General features: G+C 47.7%; 2 protein-coding genes across 4 annotated transcripts; one reads left to right on the forward strand and one right to left on the reverse strand.

The window, feature by feature from the left end:
* The first annotated feature begins 1,350 nt into the window (after positions 1 to 1,350).
* Positions 1,351 to 7,355, forward strand: LOC102102529 (E3 ubiquitin-protein ligase RNF113A). Its single transcript, XM_005532474.3, has 10 exons — positions 1,351 to 1,450; positions 1,810 to 1,886; positions 2,008 to 2,112; positions 3,074 to 3,181; positions 3,440 to 3,549; positions 3,739 to 3,845; positions 4,366 to 4,455; positions 5,076 to 5,169; positions 5,981 to 6,087; positions 6,548 to 7,355. The coding sequence occupies exons 1-10, from the start codon at positions 1,351 to 1,353 to the stop codon at positions 6,625 to 6,627; spliced, it is 978 nt and encodes a 325-aa protein (XP_005532531.2). The 3' UTR covers positions 6,628 to 7,355.
* Positions 7,356 to 7,506: 151 nt separating this feature from the next.
* STRADA (STE20 related adaptor alpha) lies at positions 7,507 to 18,781 on the reverse strand. 3 transcript variants are annotated; one of them, XM_005532439.3, is made up of 13 exons: positions 18,699 to 18,781; positions 18,305 to 18,384; positions 17,029 to 17,086; positions 16,068 to 16,096; positions 12,799 to 12,901; positions 12,188 to 12,309; positions 11,963 to 12,071; positions 11,724 to 11,847; positions 11,106 to 11,277; positions 10,431 to 10,535; positions 10,040 to 10,281; positions 9,329 to 9,371; positions 7,507 to 8,931 (listed from the first exon to the last, which is right to left on the reverse strand). In XM_005532439.3, exons 2-13 carry the CDS (start codon positions 18,338 to 18,340, stop codon positions 8,779 to 8,781), a joined length of 1,296 nt encoding a protein of 431 aa, XP_005532496.1. In that variant the 5' UTR covers positions 18,341 to 18,384; positions 18,699 to 18,781; the 3' UTR covers positions 7,507 to 8,778. The 3 variants fall into 3 exon arrangements, with proteins under 3 accessions (XP_005532496.1, XP_014116514.1, XP_087924127.1); XM_014261039.2 differs by having other exon boundaries at positions 18,329 to 18,384; positions 18,699 to 18,747; XM_088068001.1 differs by lacking the exons at positions 16,068 to 16,096; positions 17,029 to 17,086; positions 18,699 to 18,781 and having other exon boundaries at positions 18,329 to 18,589.
* Positions 18,782 to 18,817: the final 36 nt, after the last annotated feature.

The following is an 18,817-nucleotide window of genomic DNA, read 5'->3' on the forward strand; positions in this document are numbered from 1 at the left end:
ACACACACATGTTCACACACCTGCACACACACCTGCACACACACATGTTCACACACCTGCACACACACATGTTCACACACGTGTACACACCTGCACACACACATGTTCACACACCTGCACACACACCTGCACACACACATGTTCACACACCTGCACACACACATGTTCACACACCTGCACACACACATGTTCACACACCTGCACACACACCTGCACACACACATGTTCACACACGTGTACACACCTGCACACACACCTGTACACACACATGTTCACACACCTGCACACACACATGTTCACACACCTGCACACACACATGTTCACACACGTGTACACATCTGCACACACACATGTTCACACACCTGCACACACACATGTTCACACACGTGTACACACCTGCACACACACCTGCACACACACATGTTCACACACCTGCACACACACCTGCACACACACATGTTCACACACGTGTACACACCTGCACACACACCTGTACACACACATGTTCACACACCTGCACACACACATGTTCACACACCTGCACACACACATGTTCACACACGTGTACACATCTGCACACACACATGTTCACACACCTGCACACACACCTGCACACACACATGTTCACACACGTGTACACACCTGCACACACACCTGTACACACACATGTTCACACACCTGCACACACACATGTTCACACACGTGTACACACACATGTTCACACACCTGCACACACACATGTTCACACACGTGTACACACCTGCACACACACCTGTACACACACATGTTCACACACCTGCACACACACATGTTCACACACCTGCACACACACCTGTACACACACATGTTCACACACCTGCACACACACCTGCACACACACATGTTCACACACGTGTACACACCTGCACACACACCTGTACACACACATGTTCACACACCTGCACACACACATGTTCACACACCTGCACACACACCTGTACACACACATGTTCACACACCTGCACACACACCTGCACACACACATGTTCACACACCTGTACACACACATGTTCACACATACAGGCTGTGTCCGCCTGTGCCCACCCGGGGCCGGGGGTTGCAGGACCCAGCAGCATCCCCGTTGCCTTTGAAACCCGCCAGGCCCGCGGGAGGGAGCGGAATCGAGGATTGGGATTGGGATTGGGATTGGGATTGGGATTGGGATTGGGATTGGGATTGGGATTGGGATTGGGATTGGGATTGGGCCGGGGCCAGGACCGGGGCGCTGAGCCTCCCTGCCCGCAGGGGGCGCTGCCCGCTCCGGCCGCTCGGCCGCCGCTCCAGCCAGCGCCGCAGTGTCGGTGGCACATGATGGCGGAGGAGAGCGGCGTTTGCAGCTTTGTGTTCAAGAAGCGGGTCCGAGCCGCGGGCAGCGGCCGGCGAAAACGGCCCGGCAGCGACCAGGAGCGGGGTGAGGGCTGGGGGACCCCGGGAGGTGCGGGGAGCCGGGGCGGGGCGGTGGGGAGGCGAGGGAGGTCCTGGTGCCGCCTCCAGCGCTGCCCTCCCCAGCCGCTGTGCGTGCGGCCGAGGGCGTGAAGCACCCTGCCGCTGTGACAGAGCGGATTTAGGGTGGATATTAGGAGAAGGTTCTTGCCCTGGAGGGTGGTCGGACACTGAGCAGGCTTCTCCGGAACGGTCACGGCCCCAGGAGCGTTTGGACAACGCTGCCAGGGTGGGATTGTTTGGTCTCCCGTGGGCGTCCCCAGCCCGCCGAGGGCAGGGGCTGCCTCAGGCCGGGCCCATGCCCCTCACGCCGGGCTTTCCCCGCAGAGAGCAGTGGGGAGGAGGGCAGCAGCGTGGTGCGGAAGGAGCGACGGCGGGACACCCCCAACCCCATGATCCAGAAGGTAAAGGAGCTCCGAGGGAGCGCCTGCTCCATCCGGGGCTGCCTGTGGTGCCCGCCAGGCTCAGCCAGGCAGGCTGGAGTGCTGGAGCCTTTCCTCCCCCATCCCTGCCGTCTCCCCCCAGACCAGGCGCTGCGCGAGGGAGAGGCCGGAGTACGCACTGAGCAGCAGTGAGGATGAGGATCCTGCCAAGGACATCGGTGTCGCCTACAAATCCACCAGGTCGGCGGTAAGGACAGGCAGCAGGGGCCCTGGCATGTCAACTCAGGTGGGACTGGGGATCCTGCTCCTCACAGACAGAATTTGCCACTCTAAACATGGGATTGGACGTTCTTTCTTATTAATGCACCTCGCTGTCCCCTCTTAATAGCCAAGCACCTTGTGCTGGCTTCATTCTGATAGCACCTCCCTCCACGGGAGGCCTTTAAAGGTTGGTCTTTCCCTCTTAGAGGTGAGAGTTAAAACTCCAGGATGCCACTGGACTTGCCCAACACTGCACAGACTTTTCAGGAGAGGGAGCAGTTGGATCAGGTTTGCTCAACTGTTGGGTTTCTGTTTTCATTACTAGACCATCTTTGCTCCCAAGGGAGGCAGTGTTTGGTTTTCCCAACCTTCTGGAGAGAATGGGAAGGGATGGGAGGAGGTGAGAGCTTTGGGAGTCTGCAAGCTTTTGGCACCCAAGTTGGATTTGTCTTTAATTGAGGCTGCCTGTAATTATTCTCTGGTTTCTGTGCAGCTTGAAGAGGTGATAAAAGCTAAGAATAGGTATCTGTTCAGTCCATTAAAGAGGAATCTAAACCAGATCACTGGGTTGAAACTGAATTTTAGCCACCCCCAGCTGGTTCAGAAGCTCAGTAACATCCTGTGTGTGGGCAGGAGGGCCCCGTGATTGAAGTGTCGGACATGGGTGAACTGAGTGGGGCTTCCAGCTGAGCTGGGGCTGAGTGTGAAGGAGTAAAATAAGTGTTCCCTGACAGCAGGCTAAAATTTGGGAGCAATGGGGAATTAGCATTCTGGCCTCTGTGCACACTAGGCTGGAGCCTGTGGTGAATTCTCCCTAGCAAATGCCAAGGGATAAAGCAGGTGTGTCCAGTCCTTGTGTCTTGTCTGTGACAACCCTTCAGGCAGCCAAGCTCTGTCTTGTCCAAGTGTTCCCTTCACTCTTGCCACAAGTTTTCCTTGCTTTTCAGAAACCTGTTGGCCCAGAAGACATGGGAGCCACAGCAGTGTATGAACTGGACACGGAGAAGGAGAAGGATGCCCAGGCCATCTTTGAGCGCAGCCAGAAAATCCAGGAGGTGAGTCAGCCTTGCTCCTTAGGAGCTCATGCTGTGCAGTCCGAGAGCCTTCTGCACACCAAGAAGAGTTAGAGTCTTGTCCTCCCTAGAAGTTCAAGAAGGCAGGAGCGTAACCCTTGCAAATAGGGAAGTTTTGTGGCTTTATTGGCATCTTGGTATTAAAGCAGGGTGGGAAGGAAGACTGATGTCAGGGTGGTGACAATTAATCCATGTCATGAAGCCCTCCTGATCCTTAATCATCTCTTCTTGCTTTCCTAGGAGCTGAGAGGAAAGGAAGATGATAAAATTTACCGTGGCATTAACAACTACCAGAAGTATGTGAAGCCCAAAGACACATCGATGGGAAATGCCTCTTCAGGAATGGTCAGGTTGGTTGGGATGAGCCCTGGGGGTCTGCGATCACAGAGGAGCTCAGGCACCATCCCAAGGTGGTGTTTGGGGCTGGAACTCTGCTGTCACTGCCAGCTTTTGCCTGACCAGTGTGGTGTCTGGTTCTGGCCAGGGCCCTGCTCCAGGGCCACTTTGCAGCCAGGCTGAGCCCTCTGCCCCCCTTTCAGGAAAGGCCCCATCCGTGCTCCAGAGCACCTGCGGGCCACAGTGCGCTGGGACTACCAGCCCGACATCTGCAAGGACTACAAAGAGACCGGCTTCTGTGGCTTCGGGGGTGAGTGCCTTGTGTCTGCAGCTGAGCACCAGGCTTGCAAAGGGATCCAATCCAGCTGTGACCCAGCAGTGTTTGGGGTGCTGAGGCTGAGCCATAGACCCTTCTGTGCAGAGCTGTTTATGTAAGGTTGTCATTCGTGCTGGCCCTTCTGAAAGCCCAAGGCCTCTCATTAGTAGTTACAGGAGTCCTGGGAGGGATCCCTGGGATGTTCCAGTAATCCACATTCTTACAGGCATGGTGTCTGCCGAGGCCATGTGAGGGATGGGTTTTCCTGTTCTTTATCCCACTTGCCATGTGCAGAACTGCTGGAACTGTCCCTGTGGTGCAGAGAGGATGATGCTCACAGCCTGTCAGCACTGAGGGATCCTGTACCTGCTCCAGGAGCTTGATGCTGCCCTGGAGAAGGAGCAATCAGATTTCTCCTGCTGGGCAAAGTTCAGGCTGCCCTGGAATGAGGTGTCCTGGAAATACTCTGCCCTTGCAGCCTGTCTCTTATTTCCTCTTTCTCTGTGCTGCTCAGACAGCTGCAAATTCCTGCACGACCGCTCGGACTACAAGCATGGTTGGCAGATCGAACGGGAGCTGGACGAAGGCCGCTACGGCGTCAATGGTACGGCCCCTCTGCCCTCACAGGTCTGCTCCAAGCTGTGCAGCTCCTGCTGCAGGATTAGCTGAGGGCCAGGGACCACTGACGGTGCTGAGCAGAGCTGCTGCTTACAGAAAACCCCTGGCTCTCTGTGAAGGAGAGCACTGCTGTGTGGGTCCCAGCAGCGAGCTGTGTGCAGCTGCGGAGACGGGACTATGTCCCCTGGATGCCCAGGAGGTGGGACATCACTTGTCACTTAGTGAACGTAGCTGTGGCCCAAGGCTCATGAGAGCTGCTGTGCAAATGGGGGCTGTTCTCTGCTCAGCTGGAGCCAGAGCTTGGAGGCAGCTGGTTTGGAGGAAAGTCTAAAAAACAGGAGGAGCTGGAGGATGTTTCTCTTTATAGCAGTGAGTGGGTGAAGTAGAAAAGAATTTTCTCCTGAGATGAGCAACAGACCTGTTGGCTCATTAGCCCTAATTATAGCACAGTCCCACACATGTTACTGAAACACCCAGATGCCAGAGCTCCATTGTTTCCAGCAGAGATTGAATCTCACCTGCTGCCCTCTCCCCTTATTATTTCATGCCCCACATGTGGGCTGGCCTCTCTTCTCACTCCACTCTGGTTCGCTTTCTCTTCTGCAGACGATGAAAACTACGAGGTGAGCAGTGATGAGGAGGACATGCCTTTCAAATGTTTCATCTGCAGAGGTTCCTTCAAGAACCCCGTGGTCACCAAGTAAGTGGTTGTTTGGCATGAGGAGCCACATGTGTGCTGTCAATCCAGCTCACAAGTCATTCTTTCATTATTGAGGCAAAGACAAACCCAGCCCACAGGCTGTGGGTGGAACCTGCTTGTTGTCTACTCTGGCTTTTTGGTGGGTGAGGGAATCCTGTGAGACAGAGTCTCATAGCTGCATCTGGAGCATCCCCTTGGAAGAGCTCTCAAACACTTTCTAGATTTCCACAAATGCTGCCTTATTACCTTATCTTTCCCTCTTAACTTTGAGATTCTGTTTTCATGCCGTCATTCCTCCTGGACACTTAATGCCAGCTGCACTGCCTGAGGAGAGAAATGTGAGCATGGGGAAGCCAGGAGCTTGGCAGGGATGAGGAGAGCACTTTCTCCCTCTGAATGCTGTCCTGCTGGTACTTGGGTCTGGAAGAGCACGCTGGTGGCTCTGTGCTGTCACTGCACATCAGTGAAGCAATGCTGAAACACCTTCCATGGGGACAGCAATGCAGAGGAAGCTGTGTCTGCAGCTCACTTTTGCCTCCCTTGGGGACTATGGAGAGAATGGTCACACAGTGGAAGAGGCTTCCCAGGGAGCTGGTGGAGTCCCCATCCCTGGAGGTGTCCAAGGAACAACTGGACATGGCACTCAGTGCTCTGGGCCGGGTGACAGAGTGGGGCTCGGGCAGAGGTTGGACTCAATCGTGGAGGTAATTTCCAGCCTTGCTGTTCCTGTGACCAGCAGTCAGTAGTTTCTAACTCTAGGACACAGTCATTGTGTCTGGTGCCTTGCAGTGACCTCTGTGTCTCCATACAGGTGTCGGCACTACTTCTGTGAGGGCTGTGCCCTCCAGCACTATCGCAAATCCCAGCGCTGCTACGTCTGCGACAAGCAAACCAACGGGGTCTTCAACCCTGCAAAAGGTAACAGGCACCTGTGGGAGAGGGAGCACAGCTGCTCTGGGGGAGCAGCAAAGACATCAGCTCCTGCTGCACCTTCCTGCTGTTGGGCCTGGCCCTGAGCTAAAGGTCCCAGTTCCTGGCTGCCAGCAGAGCTCAAGTGTCAGGAAATACTAAATCACGGATGCAACATGAGCATCTGTGCTTGCCCAGGTGGGGAACCTGGGGAATGACTGGAGAGGGAGGGGGTTGTGCCATGGGAGCAGAGGCAGCAGCTTGTGTGGTCGGTAATGCACTGAGGGAATGACTTTAACAGCTCCTGCGTGGCCTTGGCAAACAGGGGTGGCTCCAGGCTGAGCCTCTGTAGGCAAGGGATTTTTGGTAGTTGCCCTGGTCCTGGGTGTTCACAGGACCTGGGCCTCTGGCTCTGGGGTGGGGCAGCCCCTGTACCTGGAGTCTCAGCATGCCTGTTCCTGTTTTTCAGAGCTCATGGCCAAACTGGAAAAACACAAAGGGGAGGAGGAAGAGATGCAACAGTCAGACCATGAAGAGGATCCACAGTAGCAGAACACATTTTGTACATAAGTGAATAAAGCTTTTGTAGGAGAAAAAGAAAGCTCACAGCTGTAGCCAGGGGTTGTGTGTCCAACCAGCAGCTCCTGAACTGTGTGCACCTGTGCTGGGCTCTGTCTTTGCTGCCCTGCAGGGGCACAAGGCAGGGCAGGTAAGACTCCAAGGGCTGAGAGAGCCATCTGCTACCCCCAGAGCCCCCAAACTGGGGAAGCAGGGTGAATGTTCAGTTACTCCTAATTGCTGCTTCCGACCACGGTGCTGCTGTTTCACTCCCAACTGTGCATGAATCCTGCTGCAAGCATGGAACAAAGTTAATTTAAGGCCCTAAGCTTAGAGCATGGAGCAAGGTGCAAGCATGGGCAGGGATTAGAAATATGAGCTTGCATTAAGTTCATCCTTAACCCTAAAAATGCTAATTCATGGGAAAGCAGGCTGGAGCACTGCAGTTATTTATTCCCTCCTGTCTTGGTTCCCAGGAACCAACCTTCAAGATAGGGACAGAACTTCAGTTACACACCTCTTGAATCAGCCCTGCTTGTAAGGCTTCGTAACAAGCGAGGCAATCAATAATCTTCTTACTAACAGTAAGATTAAATCAGGAGCCAAACCTGATCAAAGGGAGGAAGTAGAGCTTGTCCTGGCCTTAAACACCTCTGCAACTAAGAGAATTTGACTGAAACTTTCAGAAAAGAGCAAGTGCAGGTGTTTGCAGCTTGTTGCTTTAGTTGAAGTATGTTTCTGCAGCATGAAGGCAGCTGCCATAAACTGGTGAGCTGTATGAAACTAAGGAGGTAAAAGCAAGCGTACACAGCCAGCCTGTCACCCTCTGTGATTCACTCCATCATCCTGCACAAACAGCAGACTTAAAAAACAACTTCAGAAATTTTTTATTTGTTTTGGAAAAAAACTAGAGTAACAAACTCTGAGTTCAAGTATAGTTTATAAACACAAGAAGGACCTGTTGCCAGCACCACTGCTCCCATCAATTGCACCTACACAAGGATACTCAGTGCTTCAGTAAAGAGCAGATGACCTCCAGCACCCATGGTCCTTGGAAAAAATGTCAAACTAAACGTCTTAAATACACCTCCAAAAAAACCAAACAGCACGGAATGGGGGAGAGCTGCCACAGCAGCAGGGCAGAGTCACACAGCCATGAACCACAGGGAGCCACATGAGCAGCTTTTACCTGTCAGTGAAGGAAGGCAGAAGAGTAATGGTGATGGAAAGGTTAAAGTTCAGTTCTATACAGGAGTTGTGAGCAAGAGGATCAGCATGAAAATCAATTTACTTTTCCTCTGTGTCAGGGTAAGTCACTGCAGGTAAGGTAAGAGTGTTTCGTGCTGTGAAACCAGCCCAGCTAACATGAAGTTCCAACTGGAAGGGGATAAAAAAGCTGGTACATTGTACAGGCATCCACACTGCTCTGGTGACCCAGGAAGCTGGAAGGGGAGGCTGGAAGGCCCTGTCTGACCTGGAGTTCAGAGTGGTCAGCATCGAGTGAGAAGTCTTCAAAAACCCTCTCCACACTGGAAGAATCCAGTGTTGCAGAGGAATGCCCAGTGCAGCAGGAGTGCCTGGAATGGCGTCAGCTTATCTTTGATCTCCCATTTTTTCACCACAAAGCAGTAACTAAGAATATAATCCATTTTTCCCCCCATTAAAACTTTCCCTATGACAACACTGTTACAGGAACTTGACTAGTTCTAAGAGAATGCCCAAAACTAAAACCTGCCCACCTCCCCTCAACTCTAAGGCACCCTTAAAAGAGAAAGAACCAAAAAGGGCAGGGACATGCAGCCTCAACTGTGAGGAAGCCAGTGATTTTTAGAAACACATAAATAGAGACCATAACTACACAGACTCACTCAACCCCCTTAGGTGGTCTACCAGTGCTCAGGTGGAAGAATGGGGGCTCCAGGCACTGCACCTTCCAGAATACTCCACAGCTCCTTGGGTTGATCCTTTTCCAGCTTAGGTCTGTCCATTTGTATCCAGGCTACTTCTTAAGTAAACAGGCAGTTGAAGTTCCTTCCCAAGGACCTGTAAACTCTTCTGTGTATAACATTCATCAGCTTTTATGAACAGGATCAATAAATTACAATGTCCAGAAAGCTCCTCCTCAGTGTAGTCCCTATTTTTCTAGAATTCCCAGTCATCCACATCCAGCTGCTCCAGATTTGATACCAACCCAAAAATGCCACTGGGGTCCTGGGGCAGTGTCCCTTCCAAATTGGTGATGGGGGTGACAGGGCGCAGAAGTTCAGGGAGTGCTTCAGAAGCACGGCGCTTGATCTGCACAAGAAGGACAGATTGAGCACACAGGGCTGCTCAGGTGCTGCTCCACACCCAGCACTGCAGGCAGAAACAGGCAGGAAACACACGGGGCATCCTCTGGTCTCCTTAAGGAGCAAAAGTTACAACTGCCTCGCCCCAGAACTCAGCAGCCTGCAGGGGAAGAGCTGCTCTGGCTCCCAGACAGGCAGATTTAAAACCTTAGATAAGAGATGCTTCAAGAACAGCCCAAGCACCTCCCTCAGAGGATGTGACGATCACCACTCTGCACTACAAATAGTCAAAAATCTGACTTAATCTTTCTGATCACAGAAAATTCAGCAATTCAACATCCCCACCCTCACAGAAAGACAAAGCAAAGCACTGTGCTTTACTTGTAGATCAATTAATTCCTTACCTGCTTAAAAAAGGGGTGACTTAGCAGAGTGCCTGCGCTTGGCCTGTGGAAGGGAGGTAAGAAAATGAGTCAGTGCTTGAGGTCAGGTAGTGGGATTAAGACAAGAGCAGGGTCCTTCCTGCCTATTTCTCAGCTATTTGGTATCTCCTTTTTTTCAGCAGTAGCACTGCTTATTAAGCATTTACAATCATGTAATATTTTATGCAAGGAGCTCAACCTCCTTCTAACCTTTAATTTACATACACCCCCTACATCTGCCCAAGGACAGTGCCTGAGCAGTCAGTTTTCAGGGCACCTCTGAAAAGTCTGTCATGGCTACAGATTGTCCTCACTACAAAGAAAAATGCAGCTTTGATCACTTCCCATCATTGCTCTCTGCTGGCTGAAGAGCAGCCACTTGCAGTGATGGGAACTGGGTAAACACAGTCTCACAGGGGCCAGAAACACAAGTTGTTTATTTTCTTGATGTGCAGCGCCACTTATCCCCCAAGGAAGGCTGCCAAACAATTCCTCAGGCTTTCATACAGAAAGTGCTCCAAGTGTTAACACTGCTTGTTCTACACACCTGGACTGCTCTCCTCAACAGATGGGGCACATCCTCACTCCACTATGCTTTCGGAAAGAAAACTGTAAACAATATCTACTAACTCCCATAGTTTAACCAGCCCTAGAACAGCACTGGTGAGGAGAGCAGCTTTCACCTGGCTTTACCTGAAGTCAGGGTTCCTCTGGAGGCACTGCTCCACGAAGTTATGGAAGTAGGTGGAGAAGGTGCGGAGGTAGGGGTGCAGGGCTGGCTCCCCGTTGGCCGCACGCACGTTGCTCATGGCCGTGCTCTCCCCCATCCCGTAGTTTGCGCTGGAGCGGGACGTCTTCATAGTCAGCTCATCAGCAGGAATTGTGGTGGTGTCTAGCAGGCAGGGAACAGTTCCATTCAGCTTTTCTAAGAGCATCTGGAAGAGCAGGGGCACAAGCAACATCACACACAGTTCAGGTTTCCCACTCACACAAGCAGGACACCTTTCCGTGCTCACATCCCAGAGCAGGAAAGCAGTGCCAGGTGCCAGGATGAAGGATGAGTTAAGGAGCTTGCAAATCTTACCTGAGTAGAAGGCATGTCTTTAAATGGGACATGTCCATTTGCCAGTTCACAGGCCGTTATCCCCACACTGTAAATGTCAGATTTTGCATCATAACCCTGCAGATTCTACATGAAAAGAAAAAGTAGCTTCAGGGACTTGGATGTGACTGAATGGGCAATACCCATGATTCAACTGCAAGCCAACAAACCCAGATGATTAGAACAGGACAGTACCAGCCACAGATAGACTACTTTATTGAGGTGAGGGTTTTTCAGTATGTTAAAACACACAGTTAAGGTCAACATTCACGTAACTGAAATCAGCCAGCCTGTAGGGACGGCATCTGCCCTGGGTAACTTGCATCTGATGTAACACTTTGTTAATGAGACAACCTTTAGAAGTGACTACAATTTAACTTTTGAGTCAACTAGATCAAATTCTACCCACTTGCTCTGCATCCACACCAAATCTGTTTCCTTTAGCTTCTCCTCTTTCCTTGTATTCATGTACCCTTCCCCTTGCTAGGGGTCACTTGTTTTAAGATAAAAAGAAAGGACTAGAACTCATCACAAGAAAGCAACTCTGCAGGTTCTCTCATGTCTCCCACCCTACACGCCTTCAACTTGCCCCAAGAGCTCACAAAATTATACAGATACAACACATCACTAAACACGAGCAGCTTCTTTTAAACACACCTGCTGCAAAACCTCAGGACTGAGCCAAGGCAGCACTTTGATGCTGTATTTGGGGAAGTCATGAACAACTTTGAGTCGCTGCCCATGGTTGATCATACTCAGGTTACTCCGCAGGCCAGAAAGGTACACCTTCCCATCTACAGAGATCAGGATATGGCTGGCTTTAACACTCCTGGGGATAAAAGGGAAAAACAGTCAGGTTCCCTGGCCCTTACTAAACAGCTCAATGCGTAGGACAATACTTGATCACCTTTATACCAGGAAGCTGAGACTCCTAACAACCATCTTTGGATGCTGGGCAAAATCAGTTAACAGGATTCTATTCATCACCTTTGCAAGTTCCCAAAGAATGTTTCTGTGGCAAGGAGAAATGCAGGACTAAATGTTATAGATTGTGATTTTAGATACACAGTGGTCTTTGGGATAAGTTTGCTCCACTTTCATGCAGCTTACTAAGATCAGTGATGTCACTTCCCACGAGTATCAGAGTTGCTCTAACAGCAAAGTAATACAAAACTCAATGTGTTCTGTGTCTCCTGATCCATCCTCTGCTCTACTCTGAGTATTATTTCCAAGAACCTCCACCAGAAGGAAAATGACCAATGTATTTTTCCATACCTATGTACATAGCCCATATGGTGGATGTAGTCAAGTGCTTTCAAGACGCCTTGGAGAATGTAAGCAATGGCCAGTTCAGTCATCCCATCCGTAAAATGAGTACAGATTAAATCTTTTGCAGAACCTAGAAAGAAATGAAACACCACCTGTCAGAACAAAAACCCCAAGGACATGGCAGCTCTTCAATTTCCTTTCATAGAACATGAGGAACAGAAAAAGGTACCCCCCTCTCCACTCACCATAGGCCATGAAAGAAGTCACTACCCACAGCTCATTGTCAGCTACGAAAGTTGCTTTGTATGGCACGATGTTAGGGTGGTTGAAGAGCTTGGAAACATGAAGCTCCCCCTAAAATAGAAGATATTTTTATTAAATTTAGTAAATGCAGAAACATGACTGTAGTATTGGTAGGCACTGCTCTTGCTGTCTGTCCTCTTCTAAGCTTACATGATGAGTGGTGTTACCTGCAAGAATGTGACCATTTCATTTGTGCAGGCCTCCAAGTTCACTCTTCTGACTGTGACATACTCTCCCGTGGGCTTATACCTGGCCAGGTTCACAACCATCAAGTCTTCAAAGCCCCTGCCTGAAAGAGAAAGCACTGAAGCTTCAGTAATGCTTTTAGAAGCACTGAGAGGAACTCCTCCTGACCCTGCAATAATCTTTACCTTCACTCACTGAAACTACTTTTGGCTTTGTAAAAGAGTAACTGTTCCATCAGATACCACCTTCCTTGGTATGTATCCCACGGAGAGGAATCCTCCTAGCCAGTAGAATTATCCTGTCCTTCAAATTCAGGACTGAGGCAGAAACATGATTAGGAGCACCAAGGACAGGTTTCAGGCTGTTTCTGCTGACTGTACTGCACCCCCAGCATCACTGACCCACAACATGCCCCTCTCAGGTAAAAACCTTTAGGACTGGCTTCTCATTTTTTATTCAAATTATTTTAAAAATCAAAGATGCATACATACAATGTCAAAAAATAAGCAATCAATCAAGAAAAGGACAACAAATCTGCAGAAATTATTTTCTTTACAAAGCAGACTCTGATCCTTCAGCCCTCCAGTATTACCTATGATAGTGAGCAACTCATAGCAGCTGCTGTCTGGCAGGAAGTTGCTCATGGTGTCCCTTTTAGGGGAAGAAGCTATCGACTCGGAGCTCGCCTCATTTGTCTGAGGAAAAAAGAATGAAGTCAGGTCAAAGGAAATAAAGATCACCTGCTGGAAAAATTATCTGCACCTCATATTATCATACACTTTAAAATCAGAGGGATACAGAAGAGGATTTAACTGCTGTCAAAATAATTTTAAATAGTCATTTATCAATTGAAACTCAGGAGATGCCTCATTTCAGAAGATCCAGACATCTGTGTTACAAAACACGTAACAAGTAGATTGTTAATCACCGTGAGAATTTATTCAGGAATATTTGGATAAAGCCAAATATTATTCCCCAGGACAGCGTAAACTCTGCTTTGCAGTAACTGCCTTTCTCTTATATTGACATACTTCTGTGCCACCATCCTGTTGCCTTAGCCAGAGGCAAAGGGAAGCTGTTCACAGCCCTTCTCTGCACTGTAGCATTTGGCTTTCCTGGCGGATGCTGCAGCTCCTGTGGCTCCTGGTTTTCAGCTGCTCACCTGGGATAAACCCAGCAAGCTGAAGCTGCTTAGCTGAATGGTACAAGTGATGAAGAAAACCAGACACACATGAAAAGAGAAGCTCCAAATGAAAGCAAAAACTGAAAAGCTTAAGTGCTTCTGGAAAAAAAAAAAAAGGGAAAAAACCACCCCCCCACCACACAGGGAAGCAGCATTCCCAAGCCTGTCAAGCTTTCCCTCACTCCATCTGACATGAAAGCTTTCTGCCTTATTTACATAGACTGAAATCTTCCCTGGTGGGATTTTGCAGATGATAAACTTCAATGTTCTTGCAAGTTCTTTTATACCTTCCAACTCTTTCAAATGTCCAAAGTCACAAAAAGAGCAACCTAACAGGGATTAGAATTTATGTGGTATCTAAAACTGTCTTTAGTTATCTCAAATTTCCAGCACATTAAGTCCTCCTGGCATTTGGAACACCAACTCAATTTTTCCACCTCATTCTTCATCAACTGCAAATGCCCTTTATCAGACCTTTCTCATGGTAGATGAAGCAGAAAAGGGTTGTGCCTTTTCCTACCATAACAGCAGACTGCGTTTTTTATTTCCATCACTGAAAGATGGAAACAGCACAGTGACAGCTGAAAAACAACGAACTTGCTGCTCTACCCTCAGCCCAGGGTAAATGTAGTGCAAAGAGCACAGACAGGAGCTTGCTGTAAATTACCTCGGGATGCTTAAATGCACTTGGGGAATAAATTAGCACCACACTTCCCAAGTTCAACCTTTTCAACTGGCTTTGAACAGCACATTGCCTATTTTAAATTTTTTTTCAATATTTTTAAAAGCATTTTACATTAAGGGAAAAGGCAAAAATTAAGATTTGTGGTGCTTTGGTACAATTTCAGCTCAAACAACTCAGGCTACTTCAGCGTAGCTAAAGCCCCTGGGAGCAGCATTTCCAGATCCTTTCCTTTAGTGAACACTACAGTGCAGTATCTTGGCTCAGAACAGGCAGCAACTTTCCACTCAGGATTTCAAACTTCTGCTAAAGAGGCCTGTTCATTCTGATCTCAACCATATCATTCATTACTTCTTTCAGCAATTTCACACAGTCCTGTCAACAGCAAGATGGCCAGGAGACACACAGGCAGACAGAAACCTCTGAAGCAGAAAGGCACCACCAAGGAGATGGAAGCAGGAGGCTGGGAAGCAGTCATGGAGCGGTGACAGCTGGTGAGACACTGAGCAACATGTAAGTGGTTTGCTTTATTAAAGTCACTCCAGGTAGAGGACAAGCCAACAAAGCAGATGCAAAGAATTAAACAAATTTAATCTTATTAATGGTGTAGGCTGTGCAGTCATGGAAAAATACTGTGAATTCCCTATTGAAAAGTCTTCCAGTATGAGGTCTTCACTCACCTCTCCTCATGTTAGCAGTGACCAATAAGAGTTAATGCAAAAGGAGCTCAACCAGAAATTTATCAACATCATACAACAGTTTAAAAAAATAAAGTTAAACTGAAATGTCATTTATGATATACTGCAAAAAAGCTCCTCAGTGGTTTCACACAGGACAATTTTTGGTGTATGGTCAAAAGCAGCTGCAAAATGAAGTCCCATATGACCAGTTTTATGGCATGACATTCATTTAGAGCTGGCTTTTGGCTTGGGAGTCCAGTTTAATTGGAGATGGATTTAAAGGAAACTAATCTTTGAAAGGCAACTACTGGTATAAATGCCATAACAAAATCAGTTGTGATGTTTGCAAGGATCTGCATTTGCCAAATGACGTTCATCTGAGTTAGGAAGAGATAATATCAGTTTTGTTCTGCTGTCTTCCTCTCCACCTCCTCATTCCTTTCCCTCACTTCAGCATAAGCAACAAAAATTTTCCTCCCACCCCCCTCCCCAAATTATGTACCCTTTCCTACAGCCCTGGTGGAAAAAAAACAGGCTTTTATCTAGACATAAAAAGATCAAAATGAGAATCAGCATAAGTGTCTTTGCCCTAGAAAACCCTTGGAAAAAACCAAAACAGATGCTAATCTCAATTTGCTTCCAGCCAAGCATGTCTAACACTCAGCAATTTAAAAAAAGGTGTGAATTGAGTCAATTTTATACAAAACATTCCATATACATCTCCTATTTTGAGCTTTGTTTGTGCCAGTAAATTACAGACACTGGCACAAAAATCAATTATAAGCAGCTTGAATTGACACAGTTATGATCAAATCACACTTAATTTATGTTTGTGATTAGCTTAAACTAGAGCAACTCTTGCACACCTGTGGTGTGGGGATGTGGGGAATCATTTAGATTAAGATACTCTGTTGTAAATTGTGGTATTTTATGTGTTACGTGCTCATTATGAACCAGCCAGTGAGCAATCAGGGCCTGAAGAACAAGTGCTTTTCAGAACTTCCATAAAACTAAACTCTTCTTTCCTTCTCTGAAGGATCAGAATTAAATCACCTCAAAAAGAGACCCTTGAGGGGCTGCGGGAGGAGAATGACAAATAGAAATCCATGAGATTAAGTTTAAAATTTTGAGTTGTCACATAGAGTTTGAAAACCACACACCAAAATCTCCACTCCAGGGTGAAACCTGTTTCCACACTTGTAGAGCTAAATATAGAGATGAGATATATAACTAAGATAAAAAGAAAAATCAAACTTCCACAAGGAATAATCTCCATGCAATGAACCACAGCACCACAGCCTGCACAAATCACTTACTTTTCTCCGAGAGTCACCCGGAGTCTGCTCTGGAGTAAAGAAATTAATTGTTCACCATGTTGTGTTCAATAGATACCCGTTAAAATATAGTTGGAAAATTAAGTAAATAACCCTACATGACCCTCTTTGATTTCAAATATACATGATTTTTTTTTATACAGAGACATTTAATTTGCACACAAAACTGCAGCACTAGTCATATCGCAGTACATGTACAGGATCGAAGAGATTCACATAGTGCTACTGCCTGTATATTTGACATAAACGGAAGGTGACATTTTTTTTTCTACAACTCCAAATATTAACCTTCTGTCATGTCCCTGCTTATTGCAGGGGAGTTGGACTGGGTGATCTTTAAAGGTCCCTTCCAACCCGAACAATTCTATGATTATAAACACATTCAAAGATGACTCTTAAAAACAGAAGAAACTATCTAATATTATTCAAAGTAATAAAAATTCCTTTACTCCACCTGGAAGCTCAAAATCTAGACATATTTCCTATGCTCTGTTTGTTTCCTGTGTCATTGATCAGGAATTCAGCATCCTAGTGGGCAACTTTGTTACGCAGAAGCAGAGCACAAACCTGTCAGCTCCTGCTCCTAGTGAGCCATCAGCAGTTTCAAAATCCATTTTTACTCAGAAAACTATAATTAACTTTCCCAAATCCCAAATCCATCTTTTGTATATGAAAAGAAAAAAAATGTGGTTATGCTAAGCAACACAGAAGTAATTTAGTACTGTTATCAGTATAAAAATGATTTCCAAATAACTTGCTAGATCTTACACACTTCTATGTTAAACTTCTGGGCTTAGCCAGCTTGAATATTTGGATTTACAATAAAATTTAATCATATCTTTTAGTGATAAGTGATAAGATACATCTTTACTACCAAATTACCAAGCTCTACAGCTAAAATAAAACATTTCTAGCAATGTCATTTACCAAGAGGAAAACTTACCTCCAAACAGCTCGAACTCTCTTAACCCCTCAACAATAAACTTCTCAGACACCCACCGCTGAAAGAAATAAAAATTCTCCACATAATCAGTTACTCCACCTAGAGAAAAATTTATTCTCCCTACCTTACAAGAAAAAAACCCCAAACTTCAATAATTCTACTGTGGTCTGAAATGGATTTGTTGCATCACTAGTGACATCCTTACTTTGGACAAGGATATTCCCTTTTTCTGCCAATAACATGCACCCAGCAACCACACAGGTGCTGCTATTATTCCCAACCAACATGCACTTGCAATAAAGTTAATATAATTTTAAATCATTCAAACAAGTTTTTTATACATGCACATACACCAAAAATAATCAGCATGCCATAACCCCCTCATACAGCCAAATAAAAGTTGGGGTTTTATGTGTAATAGGTTTTAAAAAAACGCTTTCACTATTTACAAAGAGGGGATATCTTTGAGAATTCAATTATTGTTGAATATTTGAATATTCACATTGACTGAATGCACAATTAGAACATAAATATCTTAAAGCTGTTGTTCTCCTCCAGAATTCATGCTTGAAATTCACAGCAAGCACTAGGTTGTGCAGAGAAGTGTTCCTACTACTATTGAATACTGCAGTTCAGATAATATACATATATATACACATAGGATACAATAGAACAGGAGATTTCAAGCTTGCAGAGTGCTGATCATGAAGTTAAATCATCACTCACAAACATCCTCATAGTAGAATTTGGTACTTAGCAAAATAATAAACAGCTGAGTTGTTCAGTGCACGGGAAGCCGGTCCTAGAAAGCACCAATGAGTCTTTGGGTGACGATGACTCAAAACTTGTAAGAATAGCATTTGAAAGCATTAGAAGTGGTTCTGCTGCAGGAAACTTCCTCATTCAGAAAAGCAGAATCAAACAAAGCTGTTGTGTTTAGCTTTGCAGGCAAAGTGAAGGAAAAAAAACCCCATAAATTGTGACTCAGGTGAGGAGACTACTTAAAGAACGACTTAAAATAACCAGCATTATGGCCCTTTTTCTTGACTGCAAAGCTCGTTACAGCCGCTCTGCACCTCACCCCAAGGAGATGCAGGGTCTGTGCGAGGCTTTAGTGCACGGTTTTTAACCAGCGCTGGTTGCACATCTCCTGTAATCAACCCCATAAGCAGTTTTCCTGCGTCCTTATGGTGCTCTCCAGGCCCGGCCACTCTGCACAAGCGCAAGGCTCGTTCTACCGAGACTCGAGGGAAGCTGGAAGGTCTTCAACACTCACCCTAATGCGCTCGGGTTTACTTACAAGGAAAGACATGGATCCGCCGCTGTGGGACACACGCAGCAGAAAGGGCGGGACACCTGCGGGCACAGGAGCACGACACCCCCTCAGCGAGCACCGATCCGCCCTCAGCCCCGCGGCCCGGGAGGGGCCCAGGGGAGCGGTAACCCCGGTAAGCGCCAGTCGGTATCCCCACAAAGCACCGACACCCCCGAAGTCCCCCCGGGCCCGGCAGTCCCAGGACAGCCCCAGGGGAGCGGTAACTCCGGCAAGAACTACCCGGAGCTCCCCCAAAACAGCGACAATCCCGAACCCCCTCGGGGCCCTCACCCGCGCGGGGCCATCCCGCGCTGCCCCCGCAGGACCCCGCTCCACCCCGCGGCCCCTTACGGACCCCTCAGGCTGCGGCCGCCGCTCACCGGCGGGAGACGCTGCGCGTGACGTCAGCGCGCTGACACGTGACGTGCGGGCGCGCTCGCGTGACGTCACGGCCGGAGCTCCCGCGAGCGTCGG

The sequence above is a fragment of the Pseudopodoces humilis genome, chromosome 29 (assembly GCF_049639895.1).
Source record: "Pseudopodoces humilis isolate 2021_Gansu_Grassland_sample_001 chromosome 29, ASM4963989v1, whole genome shotgun sequence".
NCBI lineage: Eukaryota > Metazoa > Chordata > Aves > Passeriformes > Paridae > Pseudopodoces > Pseudopodoces humilis.